Source organism: Phaseolus vulgaris, chromosome 11 (genome assembly GCF_000499845.2).
Source record: "Phaseolus vulgaris cultivar G19833 chromosome 11, P. vulgaris v2.0, whole genome shotgun sequence".
NCBI lineage: Eukaryota > Viridiplantae > Streptophyta > Magnoliopsida > Fabales > Fabaceae > Phaseolus > Phaseolus vulgaris.
In genome coordinates this window covers 46891354-46912107 of record NC_023749.2, presented here as the reverse complement: position 1 = coordinate 46912107, position 20754 = coordinate 46891354, and the positions used below count along the sequence as shown (strand labels likewise).

At 29.1% G+C, this 20754-nt stretch overlaps 1 protein-coding gene across 1 annotated transcript; it reads right to left on the bottom strand.

Annotated features, from left to right (window-relative positions):
- Positions 1–16157: 16157 nt before the first annotated feature.
- On the bottom strand, positions 16158–19802 carry LOC137809007 (uncharacterized). Its single transcript, XM_068610151.1, has 6 exons — positions 18971–19802; positions 18768–18903; positions 18501–18651; positions 18212–18395; positions 17000–17329; positions 16158–16306 (listed from the first exon to the last, which is right to left on the bottom strand). Exons 1-6 carry the CDS (start codon positions 19800–19802, stop codon positions 16158–16160), a joined length of 1782 nt encoding a protein of 593 aa, XP_068466252.1.
- Positions 19803–20754: the final 952 nt, after the last annotated feature.

Below are 20754 nucleotides of genomic sequence, written 5' to 3'. Positions count from 1 at the left end.
ATCAATTCATTAACATATTACAGTTTTTAGGATAAATAGTTAGTTTAGTACAACAAGTATTAACATATTTTACTACAATAAGAAAAAATAATTATAATTAGACAAATCATATTAGAACAATTAAGTCATATCATCAATTTATTCTCTCAAATTTCTTCTCCAAGTTATTCCTTTCTCTTTCTCCCCAGGTTATTCCTTTCTTTACCATTTCTCCCTCTTTTTGGCTTCAGTTCATAGAAGAAATCGTTACTGTTGCGGGTCTTGAGTGATTGGTTTGGATTTAAGGGGCTAGATTGATCACCTCTGGAGTTTTCTCTAGCACTTAAAAAAACTTGTCTCATGTAGATGAAGATGTATTATGTTCTGGAGCATTGTTTCTGCGATTAAGGTTCTTTTTGCTCCTTCTAAGCTAATTTTCTTTCCTCTCAGATAAGAAATAATTTCATTTTGGCAATGAAGGGGTCCATTAATCATAAGGATTTTTTTCCTTCTTTTTGGTCTTGTAAAAAAATATGTATAAAACTAGAATTAGGCATATTTTTTCCTTGTAATTTTACTACAAAAAATTGTGTATAATGTGACGGTTATTTTCGTATAAATTGTCGTTTATAACTGTTACAATATATGTCACGAAGTTTAATGTGACGGTTTTACACTACCCGTCGCAACACCTGCCACTTTAAATATAGTTAAAGTGACAATTTTTATACGTAAGTAGTGTCAGTTATAACTGTTACAATTTAATCATTGAAAAATATTTCAACGCTATTATATAGGGTATAATGTGGTGTTTTTAACCGTCAATATTATAATAAAATTGTAAAAATAATATGTTGGTTTCAATTGACGTAATTTTAATTCTAAATAAGTGAAATTTAACCACCACTTTTTTATAATCTGGTTTTCACAATTAAATTAAACATAAGATATAAAAAAAAATAATATACTAATAAAATGAAATAATGTATAAAGTTATAAGCATCCATTCATTTCATGAAAAATTAGAGCATACATAATATTGTTCAAAAGTTGATACGTAATTGAAAATTAAAACACATAATTGTTCAAAAGTTCATACATAATTTAAAATTAAAACACACATCCCTAATCAGTTTTGCTTCCAGCACTTAATCCTATTATTTGATTAGGTGATGAAGCACCACTTCCAGTATCTAATGTCTAGTATCTGATATCTGAAATAAATAATTTTAACCCAATAAATTTAAATATAACAATAATAAATATATGTAAAAGTAACATTAAAATCCATTAAACCAGATATAAGATGGGAAACTCACCAATGAATCGAGTACATCTAGCATATCTAACAAAACAAAAACATCAAATTCAGTATCCTGTTTAAAAATTGGAGCATGGAAATTTGAAAAGCAACGCAAACGAACTTACATGTAGCAAAGGTTCTTAGTAAGAGTTTGCAAAGCATCTGCAGTAAAATTGTTTTCATCCCACAACACGTGATAGTGAGCAGGACGACTTGTACCCTGTGTAACACATGATTTACATAAATGAGGATGTAGTTTAACATAAAATTACAAGTTATGATAAAAAAGAGTAAAATATCTCACCTGTATTTCAGCATGGCTACAAAGATAAAAATCAAACTCTGTTGGATGTGCCTGCAATATTTTATAAGTAGAATTATTTAGCACCATAGTGCATTTATAAACTAACAAAAAAGCTCCCAATTTGCATTAGTCATTCCACCAGTCACTCTTCCTCTAACTGGATCTTGCCATTGCTTGAAAAGATCCTGAATTAGCTCATTTTAAACACATGCTTAGTCAAACTAGTCCAAGATCTATCTCACTTGCTAAGATAGACTCGAAATGACTATGATAGCCTATTACAAAGTAGACTTTAAGCCTAACTCAACCCCCATAAAACCAGTTCATTGGTTGATATTTGCATCCACTTATATACAATGAAATGTCTTAATCTCTAGTCGATGTGGGATCTCCAACTTCTCTTTCTCAAAGGAATATAGGAGAATAATTTACTCTAAACTAAAACTATACTAAAATTGAAGTTGCTTCTAGATATTGTTGATGAAGAACTAACCAATTTCCAACTACAATGCTCTCTACAGACTTACTAAGAAAGATGGATAATGAACAAAAAGATATTTTTTTGGTGAACTGACAATTAATAGATGTTGTTCGACTGCAATCAGTGCACAAAGGAATTATGCATTCAAAAACTGAAATTCCTTGCACTGAGCTCCCCTAAGAACTTGATCAAATCAAAGCTGCTATTGTAAAATTCATTTCATAGTAAAGTCCCACTAAAATCACAATGATTTATTTTCTTGGAGAATCACAATACCCATGTATTACAGGGAAGCAAAAAATCTATAGCTTCAACCTTGACAACATTTTTCGTAAATATTTACATTCATTATCTATTTTAATAACGAGAAAAAACTTTAATTTAAGAGAAAGATTGACCAAAATTTCCATTGTAAAATATTATCTTTATTGATTGAGATAAAACACTATATCAGAGAAAAAAAAATTAAACATAATACCCCACACAGTCCCAAGACCAAAACATCAATTACTTGTTGCATCATTAAATTTAGAAAAAATAAACAATATAATCCCAAAAGATCAACTATCTGCATGATATCACGCTCCCTCTCAACAGGACGCTGGCATGTAACTTTCAGAAGAGCAGTGATCTGCCTCTCATTCAACCTCTTTGAATATCTTTGACCTTCCACAATCTTACATACCTGCAATTCCAGACAAGCTATTAGCTAATGTAGGCTAGACCACCAAAAATAGTTAAAAACAGACAATTGGCAAATAGTTTGGCCTCTGTCACTGGTGCATAAATATTAAGGCTATGTATGCTTCCATAGATGTGATGTTAATAAGGAAAGAAGTAAGAAGATATCACTAGTTTGGATCCAAGGTTTTGCAGAGAAGAGGAGAAGAAGATATACCTGTGAACAGTAAATATCCTTTCCCCTCAAAATGAACAGATGCAGAGGGAAAACCACATCAGCATGTGCTATTTACGTATTTACCCTCATTCATCTACAAAGGTTTTTAATATTAAAAAACAGTATTTTATTTATTTATACAAGATGTGATTTTTTTTTTCTAATTTTATAGTATATATTTAATATTTAAAAAATTTATTTAAAGTTCTCTTTTTATTTTTTATTTAATTTTTTGTTGCGTTTATATTAATATATTTTTTATAATTATTATATTTATGAGTTTGTAATTTATTTGATAATAGTTTTTTATGAAATTATTTTTCATTGTTAATTACGTTATATTTTTTTAGTTTTTATTTTATTTTTTATTATTATATGGTTTTTAATAATAAAAAATATTATCTTTATTTATATAAGATCTATTTTTTTTTCTAATTTTATAATACATGTTTAATATTTTAAGAAATTATTTGAAGTTTTATTTTTATTTAATTTGTTGAATAATTTTTTTCTAATTATAATTTTTAAATTATATATATATATATATATATTTATATGTAGTATATATTTATTTTTTAATTTTAATTTTAAATTTATGAAATATGTGAAAGTTGTTTATTTCTAAAAAAAATTAACTCATTTCATTATTAAAAAAAATTTAATAGGCATGGATAAATTTGTAAAGTAACATTTAACAATTTAAAAAAAAAATAAAACTCCCTCACAACCATCATATCACTCACAAACTTCCATAAACTTTCCTCACACATCCACTCTAACATACCCCAATCCAAACAACCTCACTTTCTTCACACTTTCTTATCACATCCTCACATATCCACTCCCTCAAATCCTCACACATCTACTCCCAAAAGACGACGGCTATTTGTGATTTAAAACGGCAGCTTTATGTACACGTAGTCGTAAATACAAGAGATAAGAAGGCGGCTATTTAACCACATTGTTAAATGCCATTTATAAATGCGGCTATGGTAAATAACCGCTTGTTATTTAATTAAAAAAAACTCTAAACCTTAAGGTAGCAACGATGGATGCATCAGCGATGGAGCAGTGGTGACCTTCGCCAATACAAGAAAACAAACAAATAAGAGAAACGAAACGAATATATAAACACGAAGAAGACAATTAAGGGTCGCAGAAGACGAGAGGAAGCATGAGAGCAAAAACATAAGAGAAATGAAGCGTCAGAGAACCCTTCGCCAATGCAAGAAAACAAACAAATAAATGAATCTCTAGTGCCTAACATGTAATGCATCAATAAATCGTTTGATAAAATCTTTTATTTTGACCATGTGTCATTGAATCATCTAAACTTACACTCTAACATCTACACATAAGTGAGTTTCGTTATAAACCATAACACAAATTTTAACCATTAAACGATTTTTCCTTAGAAAGGAAACTTGTGCTTCCAGTTTTGTGCGGGTCTTATATTTCCTTTAATAGTTTATGGGAACAAAATACAAATTAGGAAATAATTTAATTTACAATATAATTCGTGAGAATCACCAAAACAATATTTTTGAATTTCTTCTCATTACATAAACTTTTTATATTCAATTATTCCACAATTAATTTTGTATTAAAAAAACTTTCCAAGTTAATATTGATCAAAACGTTGAAGCGTAATTAGTTTAGTTTTAACCTAGATGTAATCTCATTAATTATATTTCAAAAAATATTTGATATAGAAACAATTCAAACTCTAGTTTTTGAAAGCTTTTACACTTATATGCTATTTACTCAAGTCCATTAATCTTATTGGAAAATAATATTTTCTATAATTTAGAAATGCCAAATAAGAGAAAAACATAAAATTTAAAAATAAGGAAAAAAATAACTAATTTTTAAAAATAATTAATTTTTAAAAATAAAAGAAAAACAACAAATATTTTAAACAAAGAAAAAATAAATATCTTTAAAAATAAAATAAAAACAAAAATAAAGAAAAAAAATAACTAATAAAAGAAACTTAGGGTTTGAATGGACTCCATGATTCACAAGCCTATGTATCTTTCATCCTCACTAGGGTTAACTTCGAGGACACAAAATGATCATGGTATTACTAGACAAAGTATTCCATTCGTTGCATAATCTTTTACAAATGTTGATACCAAATCAAATCTGACTCCATTGAATATAAAAGATAATGATAATTCTAAGAAAGATGAATTCTCATACCCTACTTCTTCTAATGAGTTTTATTTATCACTTAAACTTTAGTTTTGATTTTATTTTAATATGAGTAATTATCAAAGTTGTTTGTTTGATGGGTGATTACTCTCTTATTTTAATTATCCCAATACTGTGATATTTTAATGTCAAATTAAAAGAGTCAAAAATCCCCAATACTTGGTGAGATAAACTTTAAATATTGGACGATGTGCAAAAGTTTAATTGAGAAGATATTGGCATTGTAAAAATAATTTTGCATGAGAATTAAAGGAAAATAAAGTAAATTATTAAAAGAATTCAATTGATAAAATTGGGATTAAGCAACCCGACAAGTGAGAAACATGGATATGGTATTTGTAAAAGATATAAAATCATAATATTATTAAATAAAATAACATACAATATTTTAAATTAATTGATATTTATGCAACATATAAGAGTAATTCATATTGATGACTAAATTATGAAATTATTAAGAATATCTCCTAAACATTAATGTCTCAAATATTTAGAAAACATTTTTATCATTAAGAAAAGATGTTATATAGCAATTGATATATTCTAATTTATGTCTAGTATCAAAACATATCGAGTATTTCAAATTCTTATAAGTATTTTGTAGTTAAATCCAAGAACCAAGTTCATGAATAAAAATTCAAGCTTTAAACACAAGATCCAAGAATCAAGTTCATGAATAAAACTTCATGATTTAAGCATAAAATACAAGAATCAAGTTCATGAATAAAAATTCAAGGTTTAAGCACAATCCAAGAATCAAGTTCATGAATAAAATGACAATACCAATATCAAGGAAGAACAAAATATCATATATCAATATTACCAAGATTCATCATAGTTTGAAAAGATTACATTCAATCCCAAAATAAATGAGTTATCCACTCATGGTGACTATTACATGCACCAAAGCAAAAGAAAGAGATCTAGAATGTTTCTCCTTGACAATTGCTTCCTAGGGTTTTCTCCCTCCTCTTTCTTTCTACCTTACGTCCTTATTTAACCTATTTGGACTTGACCTAAGTGACATCTTTATTCATAATATATATATATATATATCTTTCTTCATCTCTCCTTAAATTACTAAAAATAACACAAAATTGAGAATAAAAAATTCTATTAATCTCGTAACACCAAAATATATTACTAAATTCTAATTTTTCAAATTAGGATTGAGTCATAGCTTAATAAACAATTAAAATCAATAAATGTCTAAGTTTTTGCCTAAAATTTCACTAAACAATGACACTTATTATAAATGCATTATCCAGTGATTTTGATAGGATTCTCTAGGCAGCTTGATGGTGCAACTTTGAAGCTGCTTCAACAAATTGGCTAAGGAATTGCATAGGAAAACTCATATCCGGTCTAGTGTTGACTAAATATAACAGTCTTCCAATGATTCTTCGGTATGTAGTATTATCATGCACTAGTGTGTTTTGATAAAATAATCTCTCATTTTTTCTTAACCATAGTTAAAATATTCTCTTTATGAACTTCGTTTGATATATATCTTTGTTTGACGAGTTCTTTGTCTTATGTGATGTTATTTCATCTTATGGTCTTTTATGCACAACGGTTCTTCCTACTTTGACTATATTCATTTCAAGAGTGAACATGAAGACTAGATCGTCTACACAACATTTACACAGTTTCGTCTAACAACCTTTTCTCTTGTTGTATCGTCTAGTGAGTCTTGCTCACATTCTCTTTTATTCTTGCTAATCTTGTGATACACATGAAAAAGCTTTGTCATATCATAATACACTCTGTAGTGTTTGTTATCATAAAAACATGTAGGCACTTAATCATGAGATTATCTAGTGAGTATTGTTTCGTCTACGGACTCAACACCAACTAATTCCTAAACTTGAATAAACCCAATTATCTACAATTTAATTGAAATTAAAGATTGACTACTCTATTACTCTATTACATGGAGTCTTTACTCCAATACCATGACAATATTTAAAAAGTTTATTATGAAAATAGATATCTTGTTTAAAGTAATTCTTATTCCTTTTAAGTATAATCATTAACTATAACAACTCATTCAACCATACAAATAAAAAAAATTATTAATTAACTCAATTTATATTTTGTGTATTTAAAAAGTATGAATTAATTAAATATTTTTAAAATTACTCAAATTATATATATATATATTCATGATTCACATTATATCCTCTTAATACTTTGACTCACAATTTACGTATCACTTCCTTTTTGAGAACATGTTCTAATTATTTTTCTTAATAGAATTTGATGATAACGTTTAAAAATATAATAATTAAATGAAGATCTAAAATTTTTTCTTGATAATAGTTAACAAATAATATTTATTGATCAAGATTTATTTCTCAAAATTGTGTAGAAATATAATTTCTTCTAACAATTTCTCACTCATGTTACAAATTATAACTTTTTTCCACATTCTTGCATGCAAGTATTCATCACGTTCTTCACAAGATCATGAGAACCTGAAAAGCAAGTAAAGTCAATTATAAAAATCATGAAAAGAATAATTAGTGAAATCAAATATAGAGAAAAATTATAAAACCCTGAAAATAAGTAGATATTTTGGGAATGTACGTACCGATGTTGATGGCAATGGACTTCATTAAGCGACAACTAGTAATACAATTAGAAATAGGATCAGAGGATAATTGACTGCAATGTGATTGACAATCTTCCATACATTTTGAATATAATTTAGGAAATAGTTGTTGAGGTTCACATTTGAATGCACACTTGACTTTGCATAAAACTCCATCAATTTTGCTATCTAATTCGGCTTGTGTAAAACTTAATAGAAACATGACCATGATTATAACTCCAAGAATTTTTATTTCAAATTTCCCCATCACTCTTCTCTAAATTTTTTCTAATGATCTAAAATTTGTATAAAATGTTAGATCTCTCTGGTGGTAATTCAAGAAAGCTAAACATGAATTTATAGAGAAAATAATGTAATATTTTCTTACTCTTTGAAAATATTCAATTAGTCAAATATACTTTACTAAGAAAAAATATTAATATAATGTATATTAATAATTTATTTACTATTTTCTTCTATAATTAATATTAATATATGTAACGAATGTAACATTTTGAGTAAATAGTTTGTAAATATTAAAGCTGATTTAATGATATATACATAATTTATCTCTATTTATCTGGATGTATACTATATTTGGTAAATGTAATGCTTAATAGTTTTCAACCGTCAAATTTATCATAATATACATTAATTTTGTATTTTCTAAACATAATACATTTATTAATTTCAATCAAATGTAACTATTATACAATAAAAGCTTCATATTGTATATATAATAATATAATAAAAATATTTATTTGAAATAACTTCTTTATTATTTTAAATATAAATAACGGGTTATTAGAACATATTCGAAGCCTATACTTTAAATATGTAGTGATAATATTTATTAAGGATGATAAATTGATAATAACATATAATAATTTATGGTTTAATATTTATATTAGTGATTTGACTATACGGTATATTTATTTTTTATGTATAATTTTTTTGTTATAATACTATATTTTAAATTATATCAGGTTTAGCATACTTGTTTATCCTTTATAATATTAAAATAAAACAGTTTAATAATTATTGATTTTAAAATGAAAATTTGTATTTAAAAAATATTGAATTTGAAAACAGATAAAGAATCCAAATTCTTACAATTGTTATAACAAACCATAATAACACATAATTTATACTCTCACCCCAAACTTAATTATCTCTATTTCTTTTCTATAAATTCTAAAGAGTTTCATTATTCAAAATCAATTATTATAAATGCTAAAGGGTTTTATTAATCAAAATCAATTATAAGATTCACATTAATATGGAATTTCTCAAGGGAAACCACTTCATAACATTGAAAAATATACAAAAATGTGACGTTTCACTCTCTCAAGTTATCTACAAAACAAATTATAACTAAAACACTTGAAGATTTTTTAAACTATTTTCATGCAGGTAATTGTTCAATCAATTAATTAATTATTTGTTAGGAATTTAGTGAGCAGATGTAAAATAAGTACAATTGTTACTAATTATTAAAATAATTTAATCCACTTTTTCCTTTATTTTGTACATATTTTGTATTAGTTTATTTTATTTATATAAGTATCATTTTTATATCAAAAGTTTTTAGGAAATTTCTACAATAATATCTAGTAGCATATTTTTATTATTAGCAACCTTTTTATATATTTTAGATAGTTATGTATATAATCGAAAACAAAAAGCCGTTATTCTCTTTTAATGAAAACAAATATAACTAATGACACGCGAATATTCTTCTTTATTTATTGTGATATGTTACTATGTTGTCAAAATACATTTATTATTACAAAATAACTTTCTCATTTATCATTTCTTAATTATTAATTTAGCATATTCTTATATTATCATTAAATATCTTAAATTTAATTTGTTTTTTTATAAAATATAGTCATTGAAAAGAATAGGTTGTCACATGTTATGTTTATTTATTTATTTTATTTGAAAAGAATAAATTAATTAATTATTTTTTATAGTTATTCTAATTTTATACATTCAAATATATTCATATTCATATTATACCGTCTTAATCCCAAACTCACATAATATTTATATATGACTTTCTTTTAAGAATATTTATAATTGTCTTTCTTAATAGAATTTTAACAATAGAAAGGAAGATAAGAAAAAAAAAAAACAACGAAGGGACATATAGTTGGTATTTTTTTTTTAAATAGATAACAAATACTCTTTATTGATCAAGATTATTTCTCATAATTGTGTAAGAATATTACTTCCTTTAACAATTTTCACTCAAAAATTCGTATAAATTATAATTTCTTTACACACTCTTGCATGCAATTATTATTCACGTTTTGCACAAGCTCATAAGCACCTGAAAAGTAGGTAAAGTAAATGGTCAAAATCTTATACACAAGTCACGTTAATTATAAAAAAATCATGAAAAAAGAATTAATGAAATCAAATATAGAAAAATTATAAAGCAATAGTACGTACCGATATTGTTGGCAATGAACTTTATTAATTGACAATTACCAGCACAATTATAAATAGGATCAGAGTTTAATTTACTACAATGTGATCGACAATCTTCAACGCATTTTGAATATAATCCAGGAAATGCTAGTTGAGGTTCACATTTGAATGCACACTTCACTTTGCATAAAAGTCCATCCGTTTTACCATATAATTCAGCTTGTGTAAAACTCAATAGACTCATGACCATGATTATAACTCCAATAACTTTTATCTCAATTTTTTCCATCACTCTTCTCTAATTTTTTTCTAAGGATATAAAATTTGTAAAAGAAATGTTAAATCTCTTTTGTGGTATTTCAAGAAAGCTAAACATGAATTTATAGAAAAAAATTTGTAATATTTTCTTACTCTTTAAAAATATTTAGTTAATAAATATATTTTAATAAGAAATATACTAATACTAATTATTAATATTGTACATACCCCTAATTATGACCGGGTACATTCAAATCAATAACCGCTTATTTAATATAATATTTAAGGCACATAAATTAATTGTCCATTTAATATTATATTTAAAACACATAAGTTAGACCATAAATCGATTATAAGTTACTAACGGTTATAGGTTACTTAATAAATGCTATTTATATTTCATGATAACGCTTTTCTTAATGGTCTAGGTCCAACAAGACCTATAATAAATGTAATATTTTGACTATGTATCATTTTTAAAAATAGTATTAAAATATTTTGTAAATATTAAATGTCATTTAATTTATAAAATACTAGTAGAAAAACATGTCTTATCCTGACTGTGTTGGCAATTTTTTAAATATTTTTATAAATTTGTTGTGTTTTCTTTATTATAGATATATTATTATTATAAGTTTATAATAATTGTAATTTTATTGAATTAATATGCAATGTAAATTGTAACCCTCGTAAATAAAAACCAACAGCCCCTGTCCCATCATTTTCCTCTTTACCTTTTTTTTATTCTAAAAGTTGTTTGGAAAGCAAGCCCTTTTAAGGTAAGGGAAACTAACTTTAACTCTCAATAATACCCTAGGCTAGGAGATCTGAATATTGAGGGGACATGATCCCAGTATTCAATTTCTCTTCCATGGATGTTGTTTGTTTATATATTGTGTGTTTGTTTATATATTGTGTGTTTGTTTAGATATTATTTAAAATTTATAAATATTATATTCTGATAGTTTGAGAGTTAAATATTGTTTTTGATATTGGAAACGTTCTTGAATTATATTTTAAATGTTATGTGATTGAATGATATGTTTTATATATGAATGATGTGAATTGTATGAAATTGATGTCATACGTTTGGGATAATGTATGAGTTGTTGTTTGATGGTACATTAAGTATGAAAAGTCTATGTTTAACAGAGATCATCTGGCTTCACTGATGATGTAAGTCATATAGACTAAGATATCAGGTGGTGGTGAGAACCTAAGAGGGAGTTCATACACACCGGCCGGGTCCTGCTGTAGACACTCGGTATTGGATGTTTGAACTTACCCTGATCCTTTCTATTAGATGTGTTGGTAATCTTTGGATTAGGTGTTAGGGGCATACTTAATGAGTCTTCCGGAAGATGAAGTGGGATTGAAATGAAATCCAATGATTGTGATTGAAAATAGATCCATGTGTGGTCTATATGAATGATGAAATTGATATTGAAATTTTATATGACAACATTTAAAGAAATGTTTATAAATGATTCGTTTGATTGATTCTTTTTACAAAAAAAAAATAGATAAGATATGAAATTTCTTTTCACTAGCTTACTCTTGCTGTGTTTGAACTGCGATGACTGTACTACGTACATGAGCAGATGATATATTACAGGGTGTAGGAGGGTCTTAAGAGTTTTAGGGTGTTGATTTGAAACTTATATGGTAAATATTTATATTTCTATATGTCATAATCATGTATTAGGAATGTTTTGAAAAACTCTAATTTTGTAAGGATAACATTTTAAATAGTTAGATGTATTTTCGGGGTGTTACATAACTTTTCAAATGCCATTACAAATTTTGATATATATAAACTGCTAATTTAAAGTTTGAAAATCTTATAATATTGTAATAATAAATTATTTAGTGTTCATGGATTTATTTAAGCTTATCTACAATTTATACTTAAAAATAAATTTTGTGATAATGAATTTATTTATTAAATTATAACATGTTTTTTGTTTAAAGAATGAATTATAGATATTAAAAGGTAAAAATTTCTATTATATATATATAACCGTTATTTCTAATAGATTAAATACTTAATAGTTTTGAAATAAAAGTAAATTATAAAAATATATTTTTTAAATTAATTAATTAATTATTTTTTATTAAAACATGAATAATCTTAAATACATGTTGTTATAATCACTATTGAAATCAAAATATATTATTAAATTATAAAAAATATTTTTACTAAAAGTAATTATAATAATAAATAATGTGTTTTTAATTTTGTTGTCTCTGTAATGTTTTTATTGTGTAGGTAGTTGTTTTTATTAAAAATAATATTTGAATTTGAGAAAAAGTAGTTACGTAAAAGGTAAAATTGTAAGAATTTGGATTCTTTATATGTTTTCAAATTCAATACTTTTAAAATCCAAATTTTCTTTCTAAAATCAATAATTATTAATCTATTTTTTTTATTATTGTAAAGGGTAAAACCAGATATACGAGACGAACCGAGATAGTATAATCTTTAAATTGTAGAAAATAACATAAATTTATATATTATATAATTATGAATTATATATATAAATATGTTTCAGTTTTGTTTTTGAAATATAAAGATATTTTTCATAATTTGTTTAAAATGATTATTTTTTTATTTTTATAATTATATTATATAAAGGTATTTTTCATAACTTGTTTAAGTACAATAATAAATTTAATATATGAGAGCTTGTTTAAAGGAAGAAGTGATTATATATACTTCACATATTCAATACTCAATTTTACCAATTTTCACTTAAATTATTATCAGTATGTTATAAGGAGGATCTAGCTCAATTCAATATACCCCTCACTCAGATGTTCAATTTTATGGATAAAAAATATTATCTCTAATTATTTGGATGCATTCTATATTTGGTAAATGTAATTTGTAATAATTTTCAAACGTCAATTTTATAATAATATACAATAATTATGATAAAAAAAAATATATAATAAATTTGAATAAAATGTAATTGTTTTTAAAAAAAAAAAAATCTATTCGGGTAACAAAAATATTTAAATTTAAAAATAACTGCTTTAATTCGTTTAGAATATAAATAACTTGTTTATAGAACATATTCAAAGCACATATACCTTAAACATACACTGATAATATTTATTAATGATGATTAATTGATAATAATATATAATAATTTATGTTTTAATATTTATATTTAATGATTTGACTATACTGTATATTCAATTAATATTATATTTATTGTTATTATATTAGAACGTTTTAAGATTTTAAATGACGTTAATAATATTTGAAGACAAAGGTGATTAAGGACGTGTGATTTTAGTAAAATAATTTCGAGTTTTAATATTCAACGTACTATATAAATTGTATAAAAAATAGTATACTTGGATGAACAATGTCCAAAAAATAATCAATTGTAACTCAAAAATTATAAAATATATTATTTTCTGTATTTTTTACTCTAGAGATAAATGTATAATTAGATAAATGTTTTTAGACTAATTTATTATTTTTATAAAATATATTTTTTATAATTAGATAAATGTATAATTAGATAAATGTTTTTAATAACTATGAGACCAACTGATGTTCCTGGAGAGCAGGTAAAAATGTAAGTGTTTCCATTCTAAGTAAGTGACACATTAAAAGACTAAATCTATCTACAATCAACCCTAAAAAGTATTTATGTACACGTTTTTGTTGTATTCTTCATCTTCAAGGTTTTATATATATAGTCTTCTGAAATGTGATCGTTGAAGCTTTGTAATGTCCACTCTTCACATAGTCAAAATAGAAGCTGTTGCTCTGATTGATTCTTCCGCACCTTGAACGTGTGAGTATTTCAAAATCTTATTTTATATTCTTTAAATGTGAACGTTTTAGCTTTAATCTTCTTAACTTGATCAACCGTAGAAATATGCCATATTGTTCTTCTTCAAAAACATTACCTTTGTTGTAATTTGGTGTCTTTAACATATACTTGTCCTTTCAAATTATTTCTTTATCTTTATCTGTATAAACTTGAACTTTAAGGCTTTTGCAATTTTGGACATGAATCTTTCTCTTTTCAGCATTGTTCATTGTCTTCTTTGTATTAGACACTCAAATAGGAAAGTTTATATATGAGTCTTTTAATGTGTTGTATCACTTGTTTGTAAACGTCTTTCTCTTTGAAATCTTAGTTATTAGCATCTTGAAATGGCTTCAATATTCATCAATGCAAGTATCTCTTTTCAACTTCATCTCTTTCATGTTAGATGGCCAATAAGGAAACTTCATATGTCAACTTCATACACATTGCTCCTTGCTTGTTAGATGTTGTTCCTTTAACCATTTCTAGAAACATTAAAATTATCAATGGACATAATAATCATCATAATAAAACATGGGTATCACTGAATAATACTTTTAATATCTTCGAATTATGGAGACCTTATATTCTCAAAATACTAATCTGTCACGTGTAAGCTCCAGTGGTTGTCTAAGTGAGCTTCAATATAAACCATAACATAAATTTTAACCATTAAACGATTCTTCCTTAGAAAGAAAACTTGTGTTTCCAGCTTTGTGTGGGTTTTATATTTCCTTTAATAGCTTATCGGAACAAAATACAAATAAGAGAATAATTATTTAATTTACAATATAATTTGTGGGAATCACCAAAACAATATTTTTGAATTTCTTGGAAAGAATATTTTATGTTTTATTTAATCTGTCTTTCATCTATAGCAATGATACATATATATAACCATAGCATTACAACCGTACAGATTCTTTTCCTAACATAACATCTGTAATTAAGACTAATTATAGACCCATTAACAGTGATTATATTCCTATAATTAAGTCTAATTATAGACTCATTAATAGTGATTATATTCCTGTAATTAAGTCTAATTAAGTCTAATAATGATTTTGTCCGGTAATACCTCCCCTCAAGTTGGAGCATGTAAGTCTTGAATGCCCAACTTGACCAAGATGGCTCCAAACTTTTTAGCACCGAGAGCTTTGGTGAAAAGGTCAGCTAGTTGTGTATGTGTGGGCACATAGGATGGAAGAAGGCGCTTGTGAATGATTTCATCTCGAACAAGGTGGCAGTCAACTTCAACGTGTTTGGTGCGTTCGTGGAAGACCGGGTTTTTAGCAATGTGAAGTGCTGCTTGACTATCACAATAAAGACGAATTGGGTCAGGATGAGGAACATGTAGAGAAGCGAGAATGTCTTTAATCCACTTTAATTCTCGGGTGGTCTTAGCCATTGATCGATATTCAGCCTCAGCAGAGGAGACAGAAACCGTTTGTTGTTTCTGGGTTTTCCAAGAGATTGGGGAAGTGCCGAGTTGAATAAACCATCCGGTGAGAGATTTCCGTGTCAGTGGACAACTTGCCCAATCAGAATCACACCACCCAAAGAGTTGTAAGTTGTTCTCTCGAGGTAGGAGTATTCCTTGTCTAGGATGCCCCTTTAAATATCGAACAACACGAAGAGCAGCTTGCCAATGCTCGGAGCGTGGATTTTGCATAAATTGAGATAAAGCTTGTGTAGGCAAGGTCAGGTCGAGTGAAACACAGATAAATTAACCTCCCAACAAGTCTACGATAAGTAGCCGGGTCAGAAAGAAAAGAACCAGTTGCGGAGCTCAATTTGTGATTTTCTTCACATGGTGTAGTGGCGGGCTTCACACCCAACAATCCGACTTCAGTAATGATATCTAAGGCATATTTCCTTTGACAAAGGAAGATTCCGTTGGGGGAGCGAACAACTTCAACCCCAGGAAGTACTTGAGGCGGCCTAAATCTTTCATATGAAAGCATTGATTTAAGTAGCCTTTAAAACATTGGATGGCAGTACCATTATTCCCTGCAATCACAAGATCATCAACATAGACTAGCACAACCAACTGTATGTCATTATTATTGAGAGTAAACAGGGAATGATCCTTCGGGGATTGTTGGAAGCCGTAACGAGTGAGAGAAGAAGATAGTTTAGCAAACCAACACCTGGGGGCCTGTCGGAGGCCATATAGAGACTTTTGAAGCTTGCACACTGCCCCTGGTTGAGATTCTTGGAAGTCAGGAGGGAGTTTCATATAAACCTCATCATCAAGATCACCATGGAGAAACGCATTGTGAACGTCCATCTGATGAAGCTCCCAATCTTTTGCGGCTGCTACTGCTAGAGTTGTGCGAATGGTTACCGTCTTTACGACAGGAGAAAACGTCTCGTTGTAATCCAAACCCTCCACTTGATGATTGCCAAGAATTACCAATCGAGCCTTGAATCTTTCAATTGTTCCATCCGAGTTGTATTTGATTTTGTAGATCCATTTACACCCAAGTGCCTTCTTTCCAGGAGGGAGAGCGGTGAGTTTCCAGGTGTCATTGAGTTCGAGAGCATGAATCTCCTGTGCCATAGCATCACGCCACCGGGGTTCTCGGACCGCTTGAGAAAAGAACAGGGGTTCCTGCTCGGTGTGTAAAGAGGCAAGAAAACTTTGATGATGTTTAGAAAAGGAATCACAATTCACAAAATCATGTATAGGATACGAAACACCTGAGGATTCTGTTGAAGGAGGTGACGGAACAGAGGGGCTTGACGGTATCGTGGTGGCTGCGACAAAATCGCGTAACCGTACAGAAGGCAGCTTCGCGCGATGCCCTCGCCCAAGGGGAACCGCGACCGTCAGCGGTGGTGAAGAAACCGACGGCGCCGTCTCCGTCGGACGCGGTAGTGGATCCGCGGGTAGCGTCGAGGCTTCTATGCACGGATCAGAGTCGTTGATAGTGTGGTCGAAGTCATCTGTGAGGGTAGCATCCTCCTTGGCTAGGATGAGAGATGCAATGGGTTGGTTGACGATGCATTCATCTAGGTTTGAGGAGGCAACTTCATGAAGAAAATGTGGGTCCATTCCAGTTTCTAAAGAGTTGGCAACAATTGGGTTTTGCAATGGTGGTGCAGTGTCCATCTTTTTGGCTTCAAAATATGGAAATTTATTTTCGAAAAAATGTACATCACGAGAGACAAAGAAAGTTTCTGTTTCCAAATCAAATAATTTCCATCCTTTTTGGCCATATGGATACCCGACAAACACACATTTTCGGCTACGACTATCAAATTTATCCCGCTGTCTATTTTGATTATGAGCATAACATAATGAACCAAATACTCGTAAGTGCGCGTAACTGGGTACACATCCATGGATCACTTCATAAGGGGTTTTTCCTTTTAGAATGGAGGATGGTGTGAGATTGATTAAGTAGCCTGCAGTCAAAACGCATTCCCCCCAAAATTTAATGGGAAGATTGCCTTGAAACCGTAATGACCGAGCAACATTCAGAATATGCCGATGCTTGCGTTCGACGCGTCCATTTTGTTGCGGGGTCCCGACACATGAAGTTTGGTGAAGGATACCTTGTTGAATGAAATATTGTTTTAGACACATGAATTCGGTTCCATTGTCAGAGCAAACCATTTTAACACATTTGTTGTATTGCCTCTCAACGAGTGTGAAATTTTTTTTCAAAGTCACTGATACCTCTGTTTTTTCTTTTAACAAATAGATCCAAACTGCCCGTGAACAATCATCCACAATTGTAAAAAAATATGAAGCACCACAGGATGAAGGAGTTTTATAAGGACCCCATAAGTCACAATGAATTAAATAAAAAATATTCAAAGCTTGATGCGCACTTAAGAAAAACTTATCTCTCGTTTGTTTCGATTTTTCACAAACTTCACAAACTTTATTCAACTCATCACGAGTACATTTCCCACTTATATCAGGAAGCATTTGCACAATCTTAAATGACGGATGTCCTAATCTTTGGTGCCAAAGTGCTAGTTGATTTTCCATCTTGACATGACATGCTTGAGTCTTCCGTACCCCACGATACCAATAAAGCCCATCTTTCCGTTCACCTGCTCCAATCAGCGTCCTCGAAGTGCAATCCTGTATAATACACAATTTATCAGTGAATGTTACAACACAATTTTCTTCATCCGTCAATTGAGGTACTGAAAGTAAATTGCATTTTAATTTGGGAACATAAAGGACATTTTTCAATTCAAGTCCTTCTTCAAGAGTCACTGTTCCCTGTTCGCAAGCTAGAACACGTTCACCATCGGGTAACCCCACGGGGCACCCTTGTATAGTTTCCTTTTCACTCAAATTTTCCAGTGACCCGGTCATATGGTTTGATGCCCCACTGTCAATAATCCACAAATCTCAAATGCTCTTATCAGTCATTTTCTCTGATTCATTTGATTTTTGTTTGCTGATCATATCAACCAGTACCTTCCATTGTTCATTGGTCAGACCTGCCATCTCAAGTTTATTGTCGTCATTGTTGGCTTGACTGTTGCTTCCACTAGCGTGTGCCACATTTGCACGTGTCGGGTTACCTTTGTTTCGCATCCCTTGGCGTCCCCTGCCGTTCCATTTGCCTTCACTTTTTGGTCTGTCACCCCACCATTCGGGATATCCAATCAATTAGAAGCATCCCTTCATGTCGTGACCATTTTTACCGCAATGACTGCACGTCATTAATTTTTCTACCATATCTCCACGCCCTTTTTCTTTGTAGTTGGCCTGCATCGCGAGACCCACGACCAACCCCCTTTCTTCCGTTGATTTGGCCATCATTCTCACTCTTTCTTCTTGTACCAATATAGCATATACGCGGTTCAGAGACGACAATGGGTCTAAGGCCAGAATGTTTGATCTTACTGTCCCGTAGCTTGCGTCATCCAACCCCATAAGGAGTTGATGAACCTTCTCCTCCTCCCTTCGTTTTTCCAACTGAGCACCAATCCCACACTTGCATCCACCACACGTACAAGATGGAATTTTGTCACTGTTAGCAAGCTCATCCCAAAGGACCTTCAATTTTCCAAAGTAAGTTGCCACCATCATTCCCTCCTGCTTGCATCTTGACAAGTCCGACCTTAGTTGTTGAATTCTAGGTCCATTCACGACCGAAAATCTTTCTTTAATGTCTTCCCACAAGTTATGTGCAGTCTCAGCATATGCTACTATGGATCGTAAGCTTGGTTCAATGGTGTTTAGAATCCAAGAGACAATCATGGACTGCACGGTCCACCAATCTTCAAGGTCGGGTGCCTCATCCTCTGGTTGGATATGTGTTCCATCAATGAAGCCCCATTTTCTCCGGGCACGAAGCGAGATCTTTACTGCTCTTGCCCATTCGTCGTAATTTTCTCCGCACAATTGGACTTGCGTGATTATGTTTCCGGGATTGTCACTCGCGTTGAGATCATATGGCGAGTAGGTCTTCTTAGCACCTCCTCCTTCGTGCTCTGCTTTGTTGGCATTATTCTTTTCTGGTGCAGCTGCCATGGTTGTGCACCGTTGCCTTTGCTTTGTGTTTGTCGGGTATCAGAGTTTTGTGCTCTAATACCAGGAAAGAATATTTTATGTTTTATTTAATCTGTCTTTCATCTATAGCAATGATACATTACAACCGTACAAATTCTTTTCTTAACATAACATCTGTAATTAAGACTAATTATAGACACCCATTAACAGTGATTATATTCCTATAATTAAGTCTAATTATAGACTCATTAATAGTGATTATATTCCTGTAATTAAGTCTAATTAAGTCTAATAATGATTTTGTCCGGTAATACTTCTCATTATATAAACTTTTTATATTCAATTATTCCAGAGTTAATTCTGTATTAAAAAAACTTTCCAAGTTAACATTGATCCAAATCATTGAAGTGTAATTAATATCTCATTAATTATATTTCAAAAAATATTTGATATAGAAACAATTCAAAATCTGATTCAAGTACATTAATCTTATTCGAAAATAATATTTTCTATAATTTAGAAATGCCAAATAAGAGAAAAACATAAAATTTAAAAATAAGGAAAAAAAACTAATTTTTAAAAATAAAAGAAAAACAAAAAATTTAAAATAAAGAAAAAATATTTAATTTTTAGAAATAAAAGAAAAACAATAAATATTTTAAACAAAGAAAAAATAAATATCTTTAAAAATAAAAGAAAAAAAAAGTAAAGAAAAAAAAACTAATAAAAGAAACTTAGGGTTTGAATGGATTCCATGATTCACAAGCCTATATATCCTTCATCCTCACTATAAACAACCAGTTTAAACGAGATTTCAATCGATAGTTTTTCTGCAAACAGTTGTAATTGCTTTGATTGTTTGGCTTCCCTGATTGCTCCTTCTGTGATTGTAGATAAAACTTCATTCTTAGCCAATCTTTGCGAAAATCTTTTGTCAAACAATTCACCTCCCCTCTTGTTCAGACCATTCATT

What these genes read in the sequence shown, in the direction of transcription:
- LOC137809007 (XM_068610151.1), bottom strand. Translation starts at nt 19,802, where the DNA reads ATGGCAGCTGCACCAGAAAAGAATAATGCCAACAAAGCAGAGCACGAA. An exon ending in ACGACAATAAACTTGAGATG is followed by an intron (nt 18,652 to 18,767) that starts GCAGGTCTGACC and finishes GATTATTGACAG; the next exon opens with TGGGGCATCAAACCATATGA. An exon ending in TCCTTCAACAGAATCCTCAG is followed by an intron (nt 16,307 to 16,999) that starts GTGTTTCGTATC and finishes TTGTGATTGCAG; the next exon opens with GGAATAATGGTACTGCCATC.